The 21261-nt window shown below is 42.8% G+C and overlaps 2 protein-coding genes across 2 annotated transcripts in view; one reads left to right on the top strand and one right to left on the bottom strand.

The window, feature by feature from the left end:
* The window catches only part of LOC114427240 (regulator of G-protein signaling 6-like), a 28923-nt gene extending 25875 nt beyond the window's left edge, over positions 1–3048 (top strand). The window contains exons 13-17 of the mRNA XM_028395144.1: positions 251–376; positions 529–715; positions 1384–1473; positions 2609–2668; positions 2920–3048. Coding sequence (XP_028250945.1) covers positions 251–376; positions 529–715; positions 1384–1473; positions 2609–2668; positions 2920–2970 — 514 coding nt within the window. The 3' untranslated portion in view covers positions 2971–3048. The remainder of the gene's footprint in view (positions 1–250; positions 377–528; positions 716–1383; positions 1474–2608; positions 2669–2919) is intronic.
* A 3868-nt stretch (positions 3049–6916) lies between these two features.
* LOC114428037 (zinc finger protein DPF3-like) lies at positions 6917–21236 on the bottom strand. Its single transcript, XM_028396348.1, has 11 exons — positions 21181–21236; positions 15450–15610; positions 14517–14624; positions 12269–12396; positions 11390–11482; positions 11186–11246; positions 11009–11050; positions 10432–10572; positions 10230–10343; positions 9381–10077; positions 6917–8805 (listed from the first exon to the last, which is right to left on the bottom strand). Exons 1-10 carry the CDS (start codon positions 21210–21212, stop codon positions 9917–9919), a joined length of 1041 nt encoding a protein of 346 aa, XP_028252149.1. The 5' UTR covers positions 21213–21236; the 3' UTR covers positions 6917–8805; positions 9381–9916.
* Between the last annotated feature and the right edge of the window lie 25 nt (positions 21237–21261).

Raw genomic sequence — 21261 nt, forward strand, 5'->3', positions numbered from 1 at the left:
GCTGATAATGCTCTAAAACAACACTGAGGTCAGGTGCAGTGTAGAGGTCCATGTGCTGATGAGCTGTTGTTGTCCTGAATTAGGAGGAATCTGTCTGTTTGTATCTCATGTCAAATGAGCACTAACTCTGGCATTCCCAAAGGTTTACAGTGGTCTGGCTTTCTGAGGTCTGTGAGGGAAAATGGCAACAGACTTCTCTTCTCCACTGTGTCCTGTCTTATCCTCTGTTTTTCTGTTTTGCCGTGGACAGTCGTGACCCCAGCCAGCAGCGCGTGAAGAAATGGGGCTTCTCCCTGGAAGAGGCACTGAAGGACCCAGCAGGACGGGATCAGTTCTTAAAGTTCCTGGAGTCAGAGTTTAGCTCAGAGAACCTGCGGTGAGACTCTCATTTAGATTTATCTGATACATTCCTGTTACATTTACCACAATCTAAAGTTAACAGTTTAACATATGTTTAATAAAAAGCCAGATTTTTTTACTAGTGTATTTTGTTAAAGTTGTTTCTGACCTGATGCGACACTGTTGTAGGTTTTGGTTAGCAGTCCAGGATCTAAAGCGACGGCCGCTCCAAGAGGTGTCCTCCAGGGCTCAGGAGATCTGGCAGGAGTTTCTGGCTGAGGGAGCACCAAGCTCCATCAACCTGGACTCTCACAGCTACGAGCGCACCAGCCAGAACCTCAAAGACCCCGGACGATACAGCTACGAGGACGCTCAGGTGTTGTTTCTTCCTTACAGATGGATTCACACATGCATGATCGCACACTCACACGGGTCTGAACAAACACCAGACACCTGCGTGTACACAGAGAAAACAGTGCATTAACCGCTGACGTGCTCTTTTGATGTAAGATTTGGAGTTCAGATGGGTTTAACCATACACTTCCTCCATGCTAAGAAGTAGTGTGTGCCTGTTCTTAGCATGGAGGAAGTGTGCTTTTCCTTCTTTCATCCAGTCACCCACAGAAACGTGAACTCTTCCACCCCACTCATGTTACACAAGTGAATGAATGAGAGGAATAAAGAGGGAGTAGAGAGAGAGGAAGAATGACGGAGTGTGTTTGTGCCAAGGCCTAATGAGGCAAGTAATGCCATGAATAGGTTGTTGGGTCGGTTTAGCACGGATTCCTCTGGTTTCAAAGTGGGCTGGTGATGTGTGATGTGCAACGCCTCTCTCTGGCAGGGCATTACTCAGCTCTGTCTCCCAGGACTCTGCCGCTCATGTCAGCACGCTTGGTTGGCATCACCCCCCCATACCCCTCCTCTTATACATGCGTGCCTTGCATTATCATAATCAGGCGTCTCTTTATTTTTCTAACTTTCCCCCGTCTCGCTTGTGTCGCATACAGCCAACGCACACTCACGTGTTTTTTCTTTCTCTTACAGGAGCACATATTCAAGCTAATGAAAAGTGACAGCTATGCACGCTTTCTGCGATCCAATATCTACCAAGACCTCCTGTTAGCCAGAAAGAAGGTGAGCTGTACTCACTGACCCCGACTTCTCCTCCACATTAAACATGGCGTGGTCACATTTTTCATCATAGTTTGATTATTTTTCTATGATTTAAAAGACATTTCAAGTTTATATTGATTGCATGTATGCAATAATATCAATATTGTATGATACTGGTAGAAAGTTAGTGATTGGGTAGAATGTAAAGAAGTATATTTACTCCCAACAATGTTATATCGCTTCCACTATTATATAAATTAAATGCAAACATCGGCATTAATACACATATTCTGAAAATAGCTGTTGAAATAATTAGAACTTTTGTTCCTTATAGGTTGAGGTTTTTGTGTATTTTTATGTGTGACCTTGTATTTCTGTGCTGTGGCATTGCTGCTTTAAATTAGTATTCCTTCCAACAAACTAGCAAACAGCTGCTTGTTAAGGTCATTTTTAATCGCACTGACATGTTGCAAAGATTCGAATGTCATTTAACAGCATTCACCAGCTCTTTATCAGAACTAGCGGGTACTAGTTGGAGCCTTTGAAAGCATCATGAGACTACAAATGGAGCACTAAAAAGGCGAAAACCACTGTGCCCAAAATGCAGGTGCAAGGAAACTGCTAAAATATTTAAAATGTCAAGGGAGCACATGACATCATATGCCAAACACCAGACAACTTGCTGTGAGAAAGAGGGACCACAGTCACGCTGTAAGCACAAACCCACACACACAGCACAGGGAAGTACAGGGTTAACAGATGCTAATAAGTTAGTTTGTTGTTATGCTATCTTGCCTGCACCCTGTAGGATTTCAGTGTAATTGTGCACAGCTAATTAAACTGTGTAATATGGAGCTTTTCAGCAAATCACAGCTTCCTCTGTTCATGCTAGCCTTTCTGCCCTTTCCCATGTGGACACTGCTCCTTCTGCTGGCCTGTCACTGACCCCACACTCCATTTCCTACCACAAAAAAACAAAATGCAACACCCCCTCCTTGCACTGTCCTCGGCCCTCTGTTTTTGTTTTCTGCAACGCTTGCCCCCCCCCACGCCTCCCCCCTTTTTTCCCTCACTAACAACATCACTTCCAACACCCCGCCGTCAACACCCATACCTGACCCAAACACTCACCCTGCTTCCCCCCCTCCCAAAACAGCAGCCAGCAGACACTGAACAGGGCCGCCGCACCTCCCTGGAGAAGTTCACCCGCAGTGTGGTAAGTCATTTGGAGCTGGGGCTGTTCATATCACAAACCACACTGGCTGGCTCACTATCAGTGGCTTTTGCAATTGTTACCATATTACACACTTTTGACACCTATTGTAGGAGGTGGATGTGAATATAACAACATGCTAGTCACATGATTGGATGCTGTTTAGCTTTTGTCGGTGCAGTGATTCTCTGAATTCTAAAAAGTTTGTACTTTCGGCAGCTGATTTCAGTGATGTGTTTCAATTGACCTTCCAGGGCAAGTCATTGACGGGAAAGCGCCTGACAGGTCTGATGCAGTCATCCTGACACAGTCTGTGCTGGAGGGGCACAGCCAGACCCTGCTGCTGGGGGGTTGACTGCTGCAGCGAGGCCAGGGCAGGGGCACGGACAGTGGAGCTGGGCTGGACTGGGCTGCTGTGGAGGCTCACGGACGCTGCTCAGAGGACTGCCGGCACGCTGGTAGAGCAGCGGAGGGCCTGCAGACAGAGAAGGAAAGACAATGCTGACAAAGGGGAACCTCAGCCAACACATAACATGGCATGCAGCATACCATATAAGCACATCCAGTTTAGGGCCGCACCCATTCTTTATCACCTAAGCGGCAGACGCGTTGTTAGGCTCGACTAAGCTGATCAGTTTCTATTGTTTTCATGTTGTTTTATATATACGTGTGTGTGTGTGTGTGTGTTCCTTGGAAATTTAAAGCACATTTCTGGTATTGTAAGAGTACTCTTTGATAAAACTACATTTAAAGTTATTTGCCATAACATTCGTCCAACCAGGCATAGCTGGGGCCTGTCCCAACACAGACACAAATCTACTTTACATGTCTCTTTACTCACAAGGCAGCCAGCAATAAATAAAGAAGCCCACTTTTTTTTTTTTTTTTTTTTTGGGGGGGGGGTTAAATCCAACCTCTTTTTATATCATTGAAATTTCTATTATATCTGTTTCTTATGAAGCACATGACATGTCAGTGTAAGTGAGCACAACTGTCTGTTGTAATCAAGGACACAAAGCCTGTTTGTTTTCCCATATTTACTCTACAACATAGACTTTTGAAGGTATAATTTTTCATGCTTCATTACATTCCAAATTCTGGCATAAGGGCTTAATGTAGCATCCACACTGCAGCGTCGCATGTTTCACCCGAACGTCCTTTGTTGAGGATTAATGTTACATTTCTACAACATTACTACAAAAAAGAATTTTCTTCAGATTAGTTGCTGCCTTCAAACAGGGTGCACACTTCAACTTAACACAGCCAACAAAACATGGTGATGTGATTTTTTTTTACGCTTAGTAAAATGTTCCAGTGAGCACAGTCACATGTGAAATAGCATCTATAGTAGTATTTCAGGTTTTCAGTGCCATGGGTCCATCTAGTGGTGGTTAAACCACAGGACCAGAGAGTTACTGCTACCTTCACATCATATTAAAGGATATTGTGATGTCAATATTAGTTCTCCTATCATGGAGATATAACAATGCCTGCCACCCATTAAGGGATCATTTATGTTTTGTTGCTTTTTGTACTGCATGAACTCATCTTTTATTTTCTCTGAACAATGAAACCTGCCATTTTTTGTTCCCGCTGTCTGATAATCGTCCTGTGTTTTAATGACTATGGGGGGGAAACAGTGCATGTTGGATTATAATGGAGACAGATACATGAAGACGGTTGAACTCTCCAAAGACAGTGGACAGACAGGGAACAGCCATAACTGGGGCAACACTCCTCAGTGACATGGACATAAACAGCTGGGAACAATATCTGCCACACACTGAACATAAAGGCCTCTCTGCTCCACTGTGGCTTCTTCTACAGACAGAAAGAGATGTAACTCTCACAGCTCCCCCATGAGGACAGTGACTGCTACAGTGACACATTAGACTGCTGGATAAGTCGATCTTCTGTTTGTTTTTTTAAAGAGTTGTTGCAATGCACTGTACAGGTCATATTAATACTTACCATTACTATCATAAACCAGTAACCTCTTGAGTATAAGGTAGAGAGAGATGCTTAACTCAATGTACCAAATGTTATCCTCAGCACAAACACAGTGACACTATGTACAATGTGAGCGCATTGTAAATGTAAATTGGCTAAATTTCATTATCCAAAAGCACACTTTATAATGATAGAGGCACATTACTATGCATGTAACATGTTCAGGGCATTTTAGTTGGTGCTTTTAGTTTCCCAATCAGTAAGATAACTACTGGCACTCTTACACACTCAAGCACCTGCTATCTATTCATGGGTACCAAATAATAAAGAAACTCTGGACCTGTCTGCTCTCTGTGTCTCACTGCTGTGCTCTGATTTCACAAGTAGACAAAAGTCATTTTTAAGAAACGTTTCAGTCTGGATCTAACCAGTGATTCTTTAGACTGTCAGCAGTGATCCTCTGTGGCTCTGGGGGTGATTTCTTTTCTTTTGTGACAGAAACGTTGTTGCATTTACTTTAAAAGTGTGTCCCAAATCAAACTAGACACTGTAATCGTCTAATTATGGTCTTAATCTAACAAACGGCTATTAATATTATTATTAGTCGTGTTAACCACCAAAGGGTTCTTTATTGTTTCATATATTTATACAAAATATGAATCAAACAGGATCCCAGTGAATATTAAGTCATCGAAGAAATAACAAGGCCACATATTTCACACTTGAATTGTGCTGCTACTACAACTTCATTTCCCTACGGAGATTATTAAAGTAAATCTAAATCTGTATATAAACCAAAATTGTCCTATACTGACCAAATATCCGTCCCTTCCTCTTAAGCAGTCTTTATTTTATCCGTGGAATCCAGTCCAACTAGTTTTCAGTCCCCACTCCTAATGTGGGGCCCACATATAAATGCCAGCTGGGGTTGGTTCAACAAAACATAGATAAACCACAACAAAGGAAAGTCTCACCGGCTGCAGCTGATCAGCTGAGACGAGACGCAGTTTTCCCCTCGGTGTGTCCTCAAGCCGGCAACGCACCCGAGGACGTCACCAACACCCAGTCTTCTTTTTATTTCTGTTCACTTTGTGTTTTTTTCACCTCATTCACTTCAAAACAAACCCGGGCAGAGGACTTAGTTTGGAGCTAGCGCCACCACATTCGAACCTTTCACTGTCACCGCCTGTCCCCTCCCACTTCCGGTACCCACCTAAAGGCACGAGGCTGGGCGGAGCCTGACGTGCCAGGTTATTTAAACGACCCACAGTTAACCAGTGTTATGATTTTACCAGTGGTCAGACTCACATAACTACACAAACTAAAACATGATTATTGTCCCTTTAGTTCGGAACGTGATTTATCTTTTATAGTTTGTTTGTTTGTTTGTTTGTTTTAAATGACATAGACATTCAAGGTGTCAGCATTTTCTGTGTGTATTGTTGATGCACACTGCGTTCTCACAATGCTATGGGAATACGTAGTAGTCTTTAATTACACAATGAACATGTGGGGATATCATTTTGTTGCATTATGGGAAATGTAGGCTCTATTTTTTTTCTGAAGTTTTGGTCCTTGTATTTCTGCAAATGCTGCTTCATTTTTGTATTTACCAAAATATTTATTAGGCAAATAGTGAGCATGTCACAAAGCAGATTAGTCTGGTAGTTTATGAACTTGGCCTCAGGATGCAATAAGCTTTAAATGCTGGCATGTTTAGATTGCAGATGAAAGTAAAACTAGACAAGTTTACAACATAATCCAGGCAGAAGAGAGTTTTTCTGCAAGGTCATATATATATATATATATCACCTGTTGGGTACATTTATTAGGACGTGTGAAAGTGGCCCCCACAAAGCAATGAAACACATCCCATTCAGTCTTTACTGAGACTTCAAACCTCTCCTTTATTGCCTGCAGTTAACATCCATTTATTGCCAGCAGTAAATATCCCTGCCTGCAGATAGACTTATACAACTTCTACAGATTTCTCAAGCATCTACCGATCAATATGATCTCTGTGAGCTGGAACTTCTTAGTTTTTTTTTTTGGAGTCCACAGCAGCTAGCACCACCCTCACACAGATTTGAGTGGTGTTTTTACCTTCCTGTCTGCTCAGAGTCTGAGGGTCACTTCAATCTATTGATCCTTTCTAGAATTCTTCAGCTTATCAGTTGCCTTTTTACAAAACAGCCCTATCTCAGAGAAAAAAACATTAACACATTAACATTCATTCTTTTTCTTTATTTTTTTCAGAACAATAAAAATAGTTTAACAAACAAAGACTTCTTCATTCTCTCCATTTCGACTTGTATTTACAGTTGAGGATGAAAAAAAACATGTCCATTTCATCTCCTCTTGGCTCCTTTCCCACCCTGTTCCTCCCTCTCCAACCTCCCTGGTAGGCTTGACAAGAGAGTACCAGGGCCTATTGCTGTGTCTTTGTACGAGGTATACAGGCTATTCAATGATTGGTGACACGTTATTTTAAGCAGACATCACTAACTTTTGCATTTAGGAGCTTCTCCTTTTTGTTCAGAACTGCACCACACTAGGCCTGTTCATATAACGGTAGGTAACATTTAGCAGGTTATGACTGATGACACATGCTTTCACTTACTGGCATGACTTTGGAAGATACAATGACCCAGATTTTTACTATGGAAACACCACAAGAGAAGAAGACGAGATTAACTGACAAGTATCAGATGCATTCTTTGTCCAGTGGAGATAAACTGCTGTGTGGAGGGTCCCTGAGGGAAGTGAAGTAAGGTGGCTTGAACACACAAGCACTTACGCAAGTAATAGCAGACACATAGCATTAATGGTTAGCTTCAAAAACCGAGCGGATCTTATTACACACTGAATACTCACATGGAAAGACACACAGCTCTTACACAGCATGTGCAACCTATGGACCTAAAAGGCTTTTTGATCAAGCACCTTCTAAATGTCATAAAGCATTTAGGGCTGCTAAAGCACTCAACGGAAATGTCACAGATAACTTACAGTTTTCACTTCTCATTAAGCATGTGGATCTGAGCAGATTTGTGTCTGTATATTATCTGAGAAGAAGCTCACTGTTGCCAAAATCTTCTCAGGCTGTAGATTTCAAGCAGAAGGTGGAGGCGTTCTGCATGGCAAGCGTGACAGCAGGTAAAACTCAGTGAAAAACAGACAAAGCTGTAGCTTGTTATTGCAGCGTTTTCCTATAGCATGAGACTGCGGTATCCCAAATCCCTCCCGGGAGTTGATTATAATGGGATCCTTGTGTGGGTGTCATTGTCCCTTCTTGCCAACTGAATACAATCACATGAATCAGGGCTGCATGGCTGAACAATCAACAGCAGAGGAAATGAAAAGATGCCTGAGTAGTTGTGGCTATTGTGCACCTGATCAGGACAGAGGTATCAATACAGTCTGAACAAACCCAAGAAGTCATACTAATCAAACTTTAAAGAGTTCAAAACATAGAAATATTATACAACAGAGAAAATATGCAAAAAAGAGCGAAATCACTGCGATCCACTTGAGACCAGAGGAGCTGAAAGTAGGGAGCAGAAAGAGACAGAGGGACAGAAGCAGAAAACCTTTGTGTCCATGTCAGGGTATTATTACAGTAGTCCAGAGGTCTGCATGTAATAGTGGTGGATTTGAGCACCATCTCTATGGCTGCAGGTCAGAAGGTCACTGGTCCAATCAGTTTGTAGGGTCATGGCTGTCAGAGCTGGTTTCCAGTGCAGAGTGGCAGGCTGGCACAGTGATGAGGATAATGACGTCTTAGTGTCACATCGGATCACACAGCAGACACACAGTCACAGAGCAGGAGTGGGCAGGCTGGGCCGCGGGGCCCCAAATGCACCCGTTGGGCACAAACAGTCCAAAGGCCTGGCCTTTAGTGTTCCCATGGTTCAGAGAGGAGCTCCAGCACAGTGCAGAACGGATGAAATGTAGCTGGATACTCACATTTCAAATGTTTATGAGGGGTCGATACATATCGTCAAGGGAGCGGTTGCTTCAATTAAGCCACATGGCCTGCAGAAGTGATGGATGTCTATTCATCCATTTCAGTCAGTTATTTTAGGCCCAAATCAGGAGGGACATGAAGGCTCATTAGGTTTTGAGGGTTAAATCCTCTTCTTCACTGGTCACCCCCCAGCCCTGGGCCAATGCCAATGTGCTGAGTGCTCCTATATAACACAGACAATAATGGTTAGACTCACACATACTATAGCCTGGTGAGGCTGAACTCAGGCAAACCAGGGCTAAAAATAAAATGCTAGTGTCCACATGCTAACAAGCTTATGTTTACCAGGTGTAAAGTTTAGCGTGTCAATTAGCTTTTTTTTTTTAATCATGTTATCATGCTAACACTAGCACACACAGTACAGATGAGCAGGATGGGAAGGCCAGTGATTTTGGAAAAAGTACTGGACAAACTGAAAGTGTCATGTAAGGATGAAAAATGAATGCATTTCTTTGTGGTCCATCAAATGTAATCAAACACAAATGGTGGCGCTCAAAGTCATTAGGGTGGCCACATCAGCTTTCACTGAAATCCATCAAAGAACTGTTGAGACCCAAGTGGTGGCCGACAGTGCTGTGCTGCGGCATGGCTATAACTTTCACTCATGTTAGGTGACACTAATCTGTTTGATTGTCAAATAAATGCAACAGTATTGAGTCTTTATCAAATGTATGCTGACAAATTAACTACTCCAGTCCAGTCATTGACTTATCAGCAAATTGGCATCGTGTTGCTTACCTTTCATTTATTTTGTCCCCTATATGTAAAGTCTATATAGTTTTCTTCATAAACATTTCCAGTGCCCTGTAGCAGTCCTTTCATTGGTTCCTTCATTTTCATACATGTTTAATCCAGAGTTAGAGCAGAAGGAAGAGGCCTTCATAGTCACACTGACTACCGAGTAGCTCTGCAATCACATTCAATCTTCTACCAAATGTTTCAGTTGTTCAGTTTTTCCAATTTCTCCAGTGTTTTTTTGTTCATAACATTTATGATCCTTCTGCTCCAGTGGTGGAAAAAAAAACACTCCACAAAAAGTCCTGTTTCACATGGAGTCACGTGTCAGGAAACAGTTATATATATTTATATATAAAAAAGGTGTTCATAAATTATCCAACAATGTTCAGTAGATAAAATACCACTTGCATTTCTGTCCTGAAATTATCGCTTTGTGCTTTCTGCAAACAAAAAAACGTTGAAAAAGAAGCAGCAGATTTTTGCCAGAGGTTAATCCATATAAAAAAAGTTGTCTCTTTAGATCTAATAGGTTTTCTCTATCTGTGACGGCTGGATATCCCGTTGCTGTTTGTGGCCGGTTCTTCCAGCTCATCATCCTCAAAGCCGTGAAAGGTGGAAGTGTCGCTCTCTGAGGTGGTGCCGAAGAGCTCTTCAGCTCCAGTAAAAGTCCCGTCTTCCTTCTCTTCGCCACACTCAGCTGAGACACATATCATAAGACAGCAATGGGATTGGTGAACAGGTGATGATAGCAAGAAAACTGAAAGATCAGTGACAGTCTGCACCTTTGTTCACACCTATTTTAAAAGTAGCAAAATGTAGGTATTGCATATCACAAATAGCTGAACTCACTTGTGCATTGGCAGGCTGAGCAGGGAGCCCCAGATTTACCCGTTTTCTTGTTTGAGCCATGGCATTTATTACAGTAGTTGTTGGGAATGCTGGTCCCACCTGGACCTTTCGGACCTATGAAGGAATCAAAAGAAGTATTACATACAATTGAATAAAGGTTCAAATTGCTTTGCTTGGCCTGGGGTAATATGGGGTGGCTTACGTTTGTGTCTGTCAGTCTGTGGTGCAGTGGGAGATTGGGCTGCCACTGTGCTTCTCTCCCCAGCTCTGTCCTCCTCTGCCAGGTGGGAGTGGGTGTAGTGGTAACTTAGTCCTGTGCGATTTCTATAGCGCTTTGCACAGACTGCAAAAAAATAAATGTGATTGAATTTTGTTATTGAAAAAAGTATTTCATGGCCGCTTTTGTGTTTATAAAGCATAAGAGTGACTTGATTACAAGGAGACCGTGACTAGTGATGACAGGTTACAGCAGAGCACGGAAAGAGAATATATAGACCAAACTCCTAGAATAGAGGTTACTATTTTGCTTCTGCCTCCAAAGGGGAAAGAATTAAGCACTTTAAGATCTGATTACAATTATGAGTTAAATAATATACCAACCCAGACAACATAATAACCATGGCTCAGATTCACAGCACTGAGGGCACTTTTCAGCTTGAGAAAAGTAAGATAATATAGGGGCTAAATCAATAATCACAGGACTTGCAACAGTACCACTCAACAATCTATCAAAACAAATATCTATAAAGAACTATCAGAGAATCAACAAAGCGAGGCACCTGAGGTCGAAGATTTTGAGTTCTGCTTTTGTTTGTATCTGTCTGAAATGGAGACAACACAAAGTAGAACATTAGAAAATAATGTTAGAGACCAACCACAAGACTAATAATTCCAGGTCTGTAGTTTATGTGTATATTTGGTTACAGCATTTTCTGGTGTTAAATAGAATGCCTTACTGTCACAGACGTATGGCTTGTCATCATCCAGATCTGCCCTCCTGCGGCCTGAACCTCGGCCCTGAGGGAAACATACAAACCCCATTGCTGCTTGCAATAAAACCTGTCTTTAACTTGCAGTTACAAACAGCATCACAAAAATTAAATCACAAGTAAAATGTGATGCAACTTCAGTAAATAACATTTTTCCCTGGAGTAACTTACTCTTCCTTTGCCCCGATGTCTCCTCTTGGGAGTGTCAATCTCATAATCATCATCGTCAAAAGCATCTTCTGCTGCATCTGCCTCCAGGACCCTCTGACAAAGACCGACAGAGGACAGGACATGTCAAAATTCAAATAACACAGTTAACACAAGTAAAGGTGCATTCGGTTTCTGTATAACCGTCTTTGTGATTTTGGGTAATAGCTGGCCCTTCCTGTTTTTCATGTGTATTTGGTGGAATGTATGATGATAAGATAACCGAAGCGATATGTCTTAATCACACCACTACGTGGGCATACTTTTTATTCATTGCCATATATAATGCTGAGTAAACGGTCAGTTCAGTACTCAAGCAGTTCACTGTTAGAAAATGCCTCACAGTAAGACGGCAGTCAGCTAACGAGCCCTGCAGGTCAGCTGGAAAAACTTGGCAGGTTGCCTTGGCAACCAGTTGGAGCGCAACACATCACTCCAAGTGCCCTCAATCGTTTGAGTGATATCAGAGAACATTTACATTTTAAACGTCTAGCTTATGCTCTTCACCCCACTATCAGACACACAGGGGGTTTGGTTTAAGGCTAACATGAAGACTAACTGAGTCTCAACACCATGACAACAAATGTCTCATCACACACAGTGGACAGGTTTTTTTCAAGAGTATGGGTGGACACAAATAAAACTTTAAAAGCTGAGTATTACACTTTTAAAAACTAATAGTATCAGCTGCTGCTATTAAGGTTGCCAAGGCAACAGATTCAGTGCTTTGTAAGAGCTGGTGACACAAATAGGAAATCCTCCATAGGCCAGGCAGTCAATGATGTGTTCCTGCAAAGGATAATGCCCACAATTGAGTCACAGCTTGTCTTTAACTCAGCTCACCTGGATTTCCAGAAGGCTCTCCTCATCATTCTTGGAGTTGTTTCTCTTGTCTAGACCTTCTCCTCGCAGCAAAGCCTCCAGCGTAGTGCTCTGGGTGGGCAAACTGTCCTTGGACATGAGGCCGCCGTCTGCACAGAGACAAAAAACAAGCAGCATGTGATGAATCATTGCCACACCAGCTGAGTGTTTGTACTACAGTGGCATGCCAAACACCTGTCTACTGTTCACCGTAGGTGAAAATATTAGTCATTAAGCATGTGCTGTTTATCACCATCAAACACTATAATTGTGACAGGGACCAGCAGCGTTACAGGCTGTGAGCAGCATATTCCCATTATGTGTCTTCTCTTTCACTCTTACTACAGCAGGAACATTTGTGTGTTGTAGTGGCTGTCATTTTTTTTTTCTGTGACAGAATGTGTTATCACAACTTCAGTAGCTGACAAAAACATGCATGTTTTCATTCTGAATGAGTGAACGGTCACTGAGCTCTCAATAGCTCTGCACTACATAGGCTGATTTTGTCCATGGGAATGTCTAAAGTACAACGTACTTAAGTGGCTTAACGCTTTAACCTGAACACATTATGCAGATATCTCCTCCTACAGTGAAGATCTAAACAAACAGTGTAGGAGGTGAGCAGGTTGAGTAGAGAAAGCAGAACAAACAAAAGACTTGACAGTCAGTCACATCTGCACATTTTATTTACAAAAACTCCTCTCTTTACAACCAGTTCCATCATGGATCTTTGAATAGAGGACACACTTCAAAGCCCCCAGACTCCAGCTTTCCATCAGCCCTTCATCATACCCCAACCCACCAGAGAGACTTTTGCAGGAAATTGAGCATAAAGAGCTAAAGCAACCGAAGACTGCATAGGTGAGAGGCAGACAGGAAAGGTAGGCGTGTGAAGCAGCATGCTTCTCTAAAATGGGCCCCTCCAGCATGTGGCGGCAGCCCCTCACCATTGTGTCTGCACACGTTGACTTTCAACTCTCCGCGACGAGACAACCCCCCCCAACACCGTCACCATCACCACCCCCCTCCCTCCCCCCCTCTCAACCCACGGGAGCTGGGGGGCTAAAAATAGAGCCGGCAGCAGCCTGCAGCAGGGAGCTGATTCTGCATGCAGCCCCAGTCTCTCTAGCACACCATCAGTTAGACAGCGAGACAGACTCTGGCTGCTGCCCTGTGCTGGCCACCTCTGGCCAGCTGCACAATGTGCTCCATATATGAGACGCCAGGTTAAATCAGGATATGTTTCCCCTCTGCTGGGCACTCGCAGACAGCACATACAATCCACCGTTGTTGGAGAAGGGAAGGGACAGCAGGCTGGTGGCAGTGGTAGCGGGGGTCTTCGCGAGCGCACGCTCAGTGGAAAACAATAGTGCAACAATGGGATGTGTTAGGGAAACAAAGGCTTGGTTCATATGCTATCGCTACATCTTGCTTTCTTTTTATTCTCTCTCTCTCTCTCTCTCTGACTCACTTTCAAAATATCCTAAACATTTGTTCTCTAACATGCTATGCAGAAATTCCATTTGAAATAAAGCATTACAATGTTGGAGATTTCTGTCAAAACACAATGATTTACACACAGATTTTTCTGTCTGAAAATCTCTATTTTGTTGTGTTCATTCCTCTGGATAGTGTAACATCCCAGTGGGTATGAAAGCTTTGGGCAGAGAATGGACAAGTTACTTGAGCTTAGGGGCACTGGTCACAAAACACACACAGAGTGCTTGCAGACTACGGGGAGAGATGGAAAGAGTTGCTAGAGAGAAAGAGACAAAAACCAATCAGCAAGGGAGGTGGTAAGTAGAAAATAAGATAGAGGACAGGGTAAATGTGTTGAGTGAGCTGTTTCAAGTGGCAGCCAGAGAAGGCCAAACTCCATTCTGTAACATTTATTAAATACTGTCTGCAGTGGTCGAACTGCGTCTCGCTGCTCCCAGCAGTGGTAAATCTAATTACATGTTCTACTTCTCACAAAACAAGTTTACCAGCCGGGGTGAACACAGCCACATTTCATCCTCTGAAAAATGACTGGCAGTCTGTTCTGCTCAAGGCTCTGAGACAGAGTGATATGCTTTTAGAGAGATTATTCCAGATCATCACCAGTAATCACATGAGCTGAAGGAGGTGGAGAGAAGGTGGGTGGAAAAGGGGATAGGCAATAGCTGAAGCGGAGGAGAAACTGAGAGGAGAGTGACAGAGTGACAGGCAGGTGGCTTGTGGAGCTTCTTACCAAGATGGAGACCGTAGATGCCCAGGCGGGGATCTGTGGTGTTGTGCAGCCGTCTTTTCTTTCTCCAGCAGCGGGCAGGGTATGTGTACATCTGTCCAGATGCAACTCCTGGGAAAAATAAACCCACAATAACAAAACAGGTTTAGCTCTCAAACTGTGGTGATAATTAAAAAATGTTACATTTTATTTTAAAACAGGAAATGTAGAATTTCCCTGTTTGTATGAGTGGAACAATAATTAGTCTGTAGCTGAACAAGCAGAACATATACTTCATTCCCATCACATCCACAGACCTTCTACTTTTATGATCAGGAAGGGCATATATTTCTGTCGTGTTAAAGTAATAAAACAAGTTCATTGCCTGTACTGTATGTGGACCGATCATGTGGCCCATTGTTGTGATGTAGCAGCCTGCAGCCGAGTGTGTTGCCTTCCTGTCCCAAGTGCAGTAAGCATAACATAAAAATTCTGACTGAAGTTAAAACTATTTCAACACCACCTCTATGCATTATTGCACTCTTTTAATGATAACAGACAAACGTTCTGTCCCAGCTGTTATTGGTACGGCTACTTAGAAAGTAAAAAAGTGGTGCCAAAGGAATTAGTTGATAGAAAATGATTGATAGAAATTGTTCTGCAACAAGAGGATGTGCTGTTTATCTTTGAGCTAGGTTTGCAATAAATTATACTTTCAATCACAGATTAATATATCTACTTGTTTTTTAAAAGAAGATAAAAGGAAACCTTCCATCAGCTTCCTGGAACTGATCTGTTACAAATTTCTGTCTGAACCAAAACTGTCACAAACCCAAAGATATTTAATTTACAATGAAAGAAAAAGAAGAAGAAAACAAACGGAAAAACATTAAAGGTTTGAGGTTGTCAAAGCTGCTTGGATAAAAATGGTGTGTGTTAGCTTGTGTGTTTACCCACCAGGGCTGCGGTGGTGGCGCTCCATCCAGATGTAGCAGTTGTTCTGAGCCACGCCAGTTTGAGAGTCCAGGAATGGCAGGCGGACACTGCGTTCAGCACACAGGCGGGCATTGTAGCTGCGGCACTGCTCAATGGCCTCCTTATAGAACTGGTCGCCCAACCTGCAAGAAGGAACATTTACTTATCGAACACTTACAAAAAAATTATTTTTTCCATTTATGTTGTAGTAGAGTGGAATAACAAAAATTCAAAAATATGCTTCTATCAAGTAAAGCGTCCATTTGAAGAACTGGTCAAGACAAAATGTGCCACTAATGACAAATGTGTGACAGATTCCCTCGTGTAAATCTTTAGCTTGTTGTTTTGTATGGATGCCTTGATAATGGCCTGTTGCTTCGCTGGCTCATGAAATCAATTTGCTGAGGCAGCTGTATAATGATGGAAAGCAGATCAATACAATACAAGGAAAAGAAGGAACAGTTGCTTTTTTTTTTTAAATAAATGCAATTGTGCAGACAGACGTATGCTTTACCTGATTTACTGTCTGTATACACACAGAACCATTCCTCAGCCTGAACGATATAGTTAGTGTCTGTTCAAACTGCTCTGAGCTCCATTTTCAATCTGTGTATCAAACTGACAGCTGAGTCTCTTTTTTTCCTGTTTGCAGCCCTCCATCATGGAGAATTTGTAAAAAGAAAAAAACAATTTTTTTTACACCAACTCAACGACTCTGCTGTTTCCACTCCCATGGTTAAACGTATTATTACCTTTGTGGGTTCTTTGTCGGATCTGATTCTAAGCAGGTTGGTGCTGACCGAGAAAGATTATAATGGCGGCACTTGTGTGTGATGTGAAGTCGCTCCTCTGACCAGCATAGCAGCTAAGACTCTCACACTTAGTTCCACTTTTCTTAGCACCACTGAGATTTTGGCAGTCCCTTCGGGTTTCAATGTTAATATTCAGAGTGAAATGGGGGAGGATATTTCACATTCAAGCCCACAATCGCTGCCACACGCCTGGTATGGTAATTAGCCTACTTAATTAATCTCAGCAGAGTGCCGAGCACAAGGGCAGGTTCTAATTTGACTATATCAAAGATGGGGGTAAAAGCTGCACGTCTGAAATCATGACAAGGTACTTGATATGTGTTTTCCAGAGCATGCTGTTATATCATAGGGCCAGTAAGGCAAATAATAGCCACTGGTTCTCCTGGTATGAACATCCCCACATCAGAATATTGAAGTTCCTCCACGTGTTCTCAATTACAACATTAGGAAGACAGCCATTTTGAAGTGAAACTAATGAGCTGCAGGCAGCAAGTCGAGCCTGGAATCTTAAACTAGTGGGAGGCTGATTTGTCAGCGTCTCCCAGATCCTGCTCTCCTTCTCTCCCTCTATATCTCTACCCCTCGATCGGACGACATCCAGCAGATGAACAGCCATGTTTGGAATGCTGTCCCGCACAAAGCCCACAGCTCTACGGTTGAGACAAAGCCACAGTGTGAGAGGCTTCTGGGAAAGAGCAGCTTCATGTCTGTGTGACTGAGAAGAGTAAACAGTCACAGGTACAGAGCAAGTGCAGGGAAGGGTCGAAAGGTGTGAGGAGGAGAGACAAGGGAGAAAAAAAAAGCAAGGGCTGTAAAACAGCTAACAAGCAGATCACGACTAATAAATATGAGACCGTGTGTTCTAACCAAAAAAAACCACTAATTTTTCAGACACACCAGCACCTCCTCAGGCTTTAAGATGCAGGAATTTTTACAAGAAAAATCACACAGGGATAGACTCAAAACAGATTGTACACAAAGCGAACACACGAGTTCAGAGGTCTAACATCTTCACCAGTAGCTTGATCAAGGACTAAGATGTTGGGCTTGTAAAACAATAAGAGCATACAGCTGTGTAATAAAAATGTATAAACTGTGTTTGTCAAATCCAAACCACATGTGGACAGATTGCTTCCAACAGCATATCCCAGCCAAACTAACCTGTGTGTTTCACTGCCATTCCTTGAAATCAACACACAGTTGTGACGGGACATTTGCAACAAATCGGTTTACTAAAAGCAGACCAGCTATAAATGCTTCCTGAAGGTAGCTACAAGTACAGGCTAATGCCAAGAACCTCCTCAAGTTGAACAAAGGAAGAAGAAGGACAGAACAAGTGGATGAAGGTCTTATGGTGGGTCTGTGCAGCAACGTATTCTCCATCAGAGCCCTGCCGCCCTGTGCAGCAGGTGCACCGGCTTAGGTGAGAGAATGTTTTGACACCTATAATAAGTGACAAGACAAACACACACGCACAACAACAACACCTACAGTAAATCTCCATGCTCACAACTTTTCCCCACGTTGAACTACACGTTTATTTTTCCCCTTTTCCTCTATTGACTTCAGATAAAGCGAAATTCACAATTTCTCAAGATTAATTTAACTCCGGTTACACTACAGGTTACACCTTTATTGCAACAAGGTTTTTAGGCAGATTTAACTACATGATTAGCAATATTATTATGATATTTAAGATTTACAGAGTCAATTACGTTTTGTGACGCATAGATTTCTGAAGAAGAAACCAGTTTCTTGTGGCCCTTCATTCTGATTAATCCACATATGGGCACTTCAATGTTTGCCCCATATTTCAGCCACAGGTCGGCACTTGGTGTAAACCAGTAATAGCTGCAATACTACTACTACTTATTGTGATAAAGAGAAATCGCAAAGTAACAACTGAGGTCTGAGAATGGAACAACCTTGTGAAAAAAACAATGAGTCCAGATCATGCACACTTAGACAATCGGGACAAAACCTACAAAAACAACGTTGTCTGGGGGAAAGAAACACTTTTACCAACAAATAATGTAATTCAGTCCCTAAAGGATAAAAAATACAGTAATACATCAAAAAGAAAGACTTGCAGCATGCCTAAAAACAGAAGTAAACACAGCACATATATTGTAAAGCAAAAGTATGTCTGCCTGACTGTCTCCTGGACTTAAGTTCCCAGATCTGAGCAATTACCGTAGCCTAATTTCTAACAAGACTGATGGCAAAACAAAAATAAGATCCAGGATGTCTCAAACAAAGATTATCCTTTTGAGTCTAGCTGCCTAATGGTGAAACCATCTAGGGGACCCACAGTGAAACAGGAACACTAGAAACTTGTGTGCCTATCAGGGCCTCAGAGGTATGTGCTACACATCCTCAATGTCTTCCAGCTGAGTAGAGAAGGTGAGTGTGTGTGTGTGTGAGGGCGAGGAACAAAAGCAAATCTTGTGGCCAGTGGGGCCTCCGCTATCAGCGTGTTCCTGTCAACGGTTCGCTGTGTCACATGGCTGCGTCCGTAATGTGAGCATGTGTCAACACACATTTTGCATAAATGACGACAAACTACACTGTGGAAGAGAAGAACGTACACATCTGCTCTCATGACAAAACTCTAAACTTAAAACAAAAAGGCCTCAAGAGATCTGACTGGTGTGAGAAAAACAGAAACGCCTGATCTAAAAACACAACTACAGTCCCTTCTGCTCTGTTCAGAAGGTTTCTCAAATTTGCAGGTGCACTGCTGCTTCACAGGAAGCTACAGCTACCACATAACAAGAGATGGGGGAGGGCCTACAGAGTGACTGCATCCTGACAACAACCTCTGATTACACCAATCAGAACAGCACAGCCTGGGCGAGGGCAGGCGAAAAAAACCAGACCGTACACCTCCACATTGCAGTGTCAATAAACAGCAGGCTTGACTCACTCAAAGTCTACTCTGTGTAACCCGGTTACATCTACACCAATGACAAGAAACCCAACAAATGAGGAAGGATCAGGCTGATGTAATGACAGGAGAGCCATGTTTTCAGACCACAGAAAACTCCAGCTGTGGCTCAAATTTTAATGAGCAGCTTTATATGCTTCTTTATTAATTAAATATTCCAGACTCCATTTTAATCAGCAGATTCTGGAGATTACCGCCGCCCCAATCTCAAACAGGGGACAGACCTCACATAGACGTGCACAGGCTTGCATTGCTGCAGCACCATTTGCCACATCTCTCCAACAAAGTCAAACCAGCATTTCATTTCCCTAAAGTGAATCATCTTAATACAAAAAAAGGGTCAAACTGGTCCACAGGAGCGACATCCAATTAGTGTCTAGTGTGACTAATTATAATCTGACAAACGTGTGAAATGAAGTCAGAAACCCGAGACAGAGGCTAATTATAGCAGATTGAAACACTTCATTAAGCACAGCTTATAGCAAGGAGACATTCCACATCAGAACGCTGAAACGTCTCTGAGATGAAACAGCAGCTTGACAGCAGACAAGCTGAAGGGAGTCCAACAAGGTAACGATGAAATGCACTTTCCAATAATAATCCAGCTCCCTCACACACACAAAACCCACACAGATGCATGATGAGAAGCAGCTACATGGGGGGTATTATTTATTGAACATCACTGAGCTGTTCAGGTGGAAGACAGAAGCTCTGATTGCACTGCCGTGAAAAGTACAATCAGTTCATGCACATTTTTTACTTGAGCCCCATCCCATAAGCATCCACATTGATGGATGTCTTATGCAAAGTGAAGAATAAGGTGCAAAAACATGCTGCTGCATCCTTATTTAACAATGCCACAACAACAATGGCAGCAGCAGTGTGGGTGATGTGCAAGGTGTTGTGAGGTCCTTCTCCTCGTGCTACAGTCCACGGAGGTGGCAGGGTACCTCTGTGGAGGAGCAGATGGTTCTCCTGCCCGTGCCCAACACTTCCTCTCTGTCGGAGCATCTCTCTGACAGATGGGCCCAGGATCCTGGACCAAGCTAATCTCCAGCACTCCTCCACTTAAAGGCACAGTGGAGTGCCTGCTCTGCCTCCACAGTCCCAGAGCCATGATGGTGATTAGAACACATCAATACAGCCTGCTGTCACCTGCAACTCAATGTGCATTTGAATATGTGGTCTTATTGTGGTGTGGCTTCAATACAAATGAAAGAAAGGGGAGGCTAACTTACAGTACTGTGTCTGGTGAAACAAAACACAAGAACAAAGGAGAAATGGAGAAAAAGGTGGAGTATTTTTTTGAAGTTGAAGGATAAACATGTCTATTGCACAGGCTATTTGAGCACATATTGACAGTGTATATTCAGCGGCGGACTCAAATTGCTGTCACTTTTGTCGTTTTCGCCAGCAAGCATGCAAATAGCCTACAAAATGCCTCCTCCCTTGCTTTACCGGGTCCTGACCACGTCTGCGCTCGGAGGAGCCAAAGTTGACATGTCGACAATTCACACCAACTATAAACGACTTTCGGAATGTCAGACGATATTCCGCCGCTATCATGACCGGCCGAGCACGATGAAAATCGGCTTTTAATTATTCGTTGCAGCGCCAAGGCACGTTGTCGACAGTTTTCAAATAAATTTACAGCCCAGGAAAGACGACACTCTCCGGTGTTATATGCAATACCGTGCAGAGGAGAAGCTCCTTCAGAGCAGTGAAAATGTCAGGCAGCCTTACGCACATGTTTAAGACTAAATGATGGAATCTAGTTGAATAAAAGAACTATACGAGGCTACTTTGCCATGCAATAAGTACACGAAATGAATTTGGACAGCTTAATCTGTCATATGCACACGGCTGGAAATGACATGCACGAACAGCCGGTTTCAATGTACGAGTTGGCAACAAAGTAATTATTCACAATTTCCTCAATGTCTAAATTACTTACGCTTTTAGTGGATTCTGAATGACAGCCGCCATTTTGCTACAATGTAACGCAATATCGGCGTCTTGCAGTTCTGAGGGAAAC

Source organism: Parambassis ranga, chromosome 22 (assembly GCF_900634625.1).
Source record: "Parambassis ranga chromosome 22, fParRan2.1, whole genome shotgun sequence".
Lineage (NCBI taxonomy): Eukaryota > Metazoa > Chordata > Actinopteri > Ambassidae > Parambassis > Parambassis ranga.

Bases quoted from the DNA above. Each gene is read 5' to 3' on its own strand.
- LOC114428037 (XM_028396348.1), bottom strand. From the start codon at position 21,212: ATGGCGGCTGTCATTCAGAATCCACTAAAAGC. The intron at 10,344-10,431 runs GTAAGCCACCCC...ATTCCTTCATAG, and splicing joins ACAGACTGACAGACACAAAC to GTCCGAAAGGTCCAGGTGGG. The intron at 10,078-10,229 runs GTGAGTTCAGCT...TATGTGTCTCAG, and splicing joins CTCAGCCTGCCAATGCACAA to CTGAGTGTGGCGAAGAGAAG.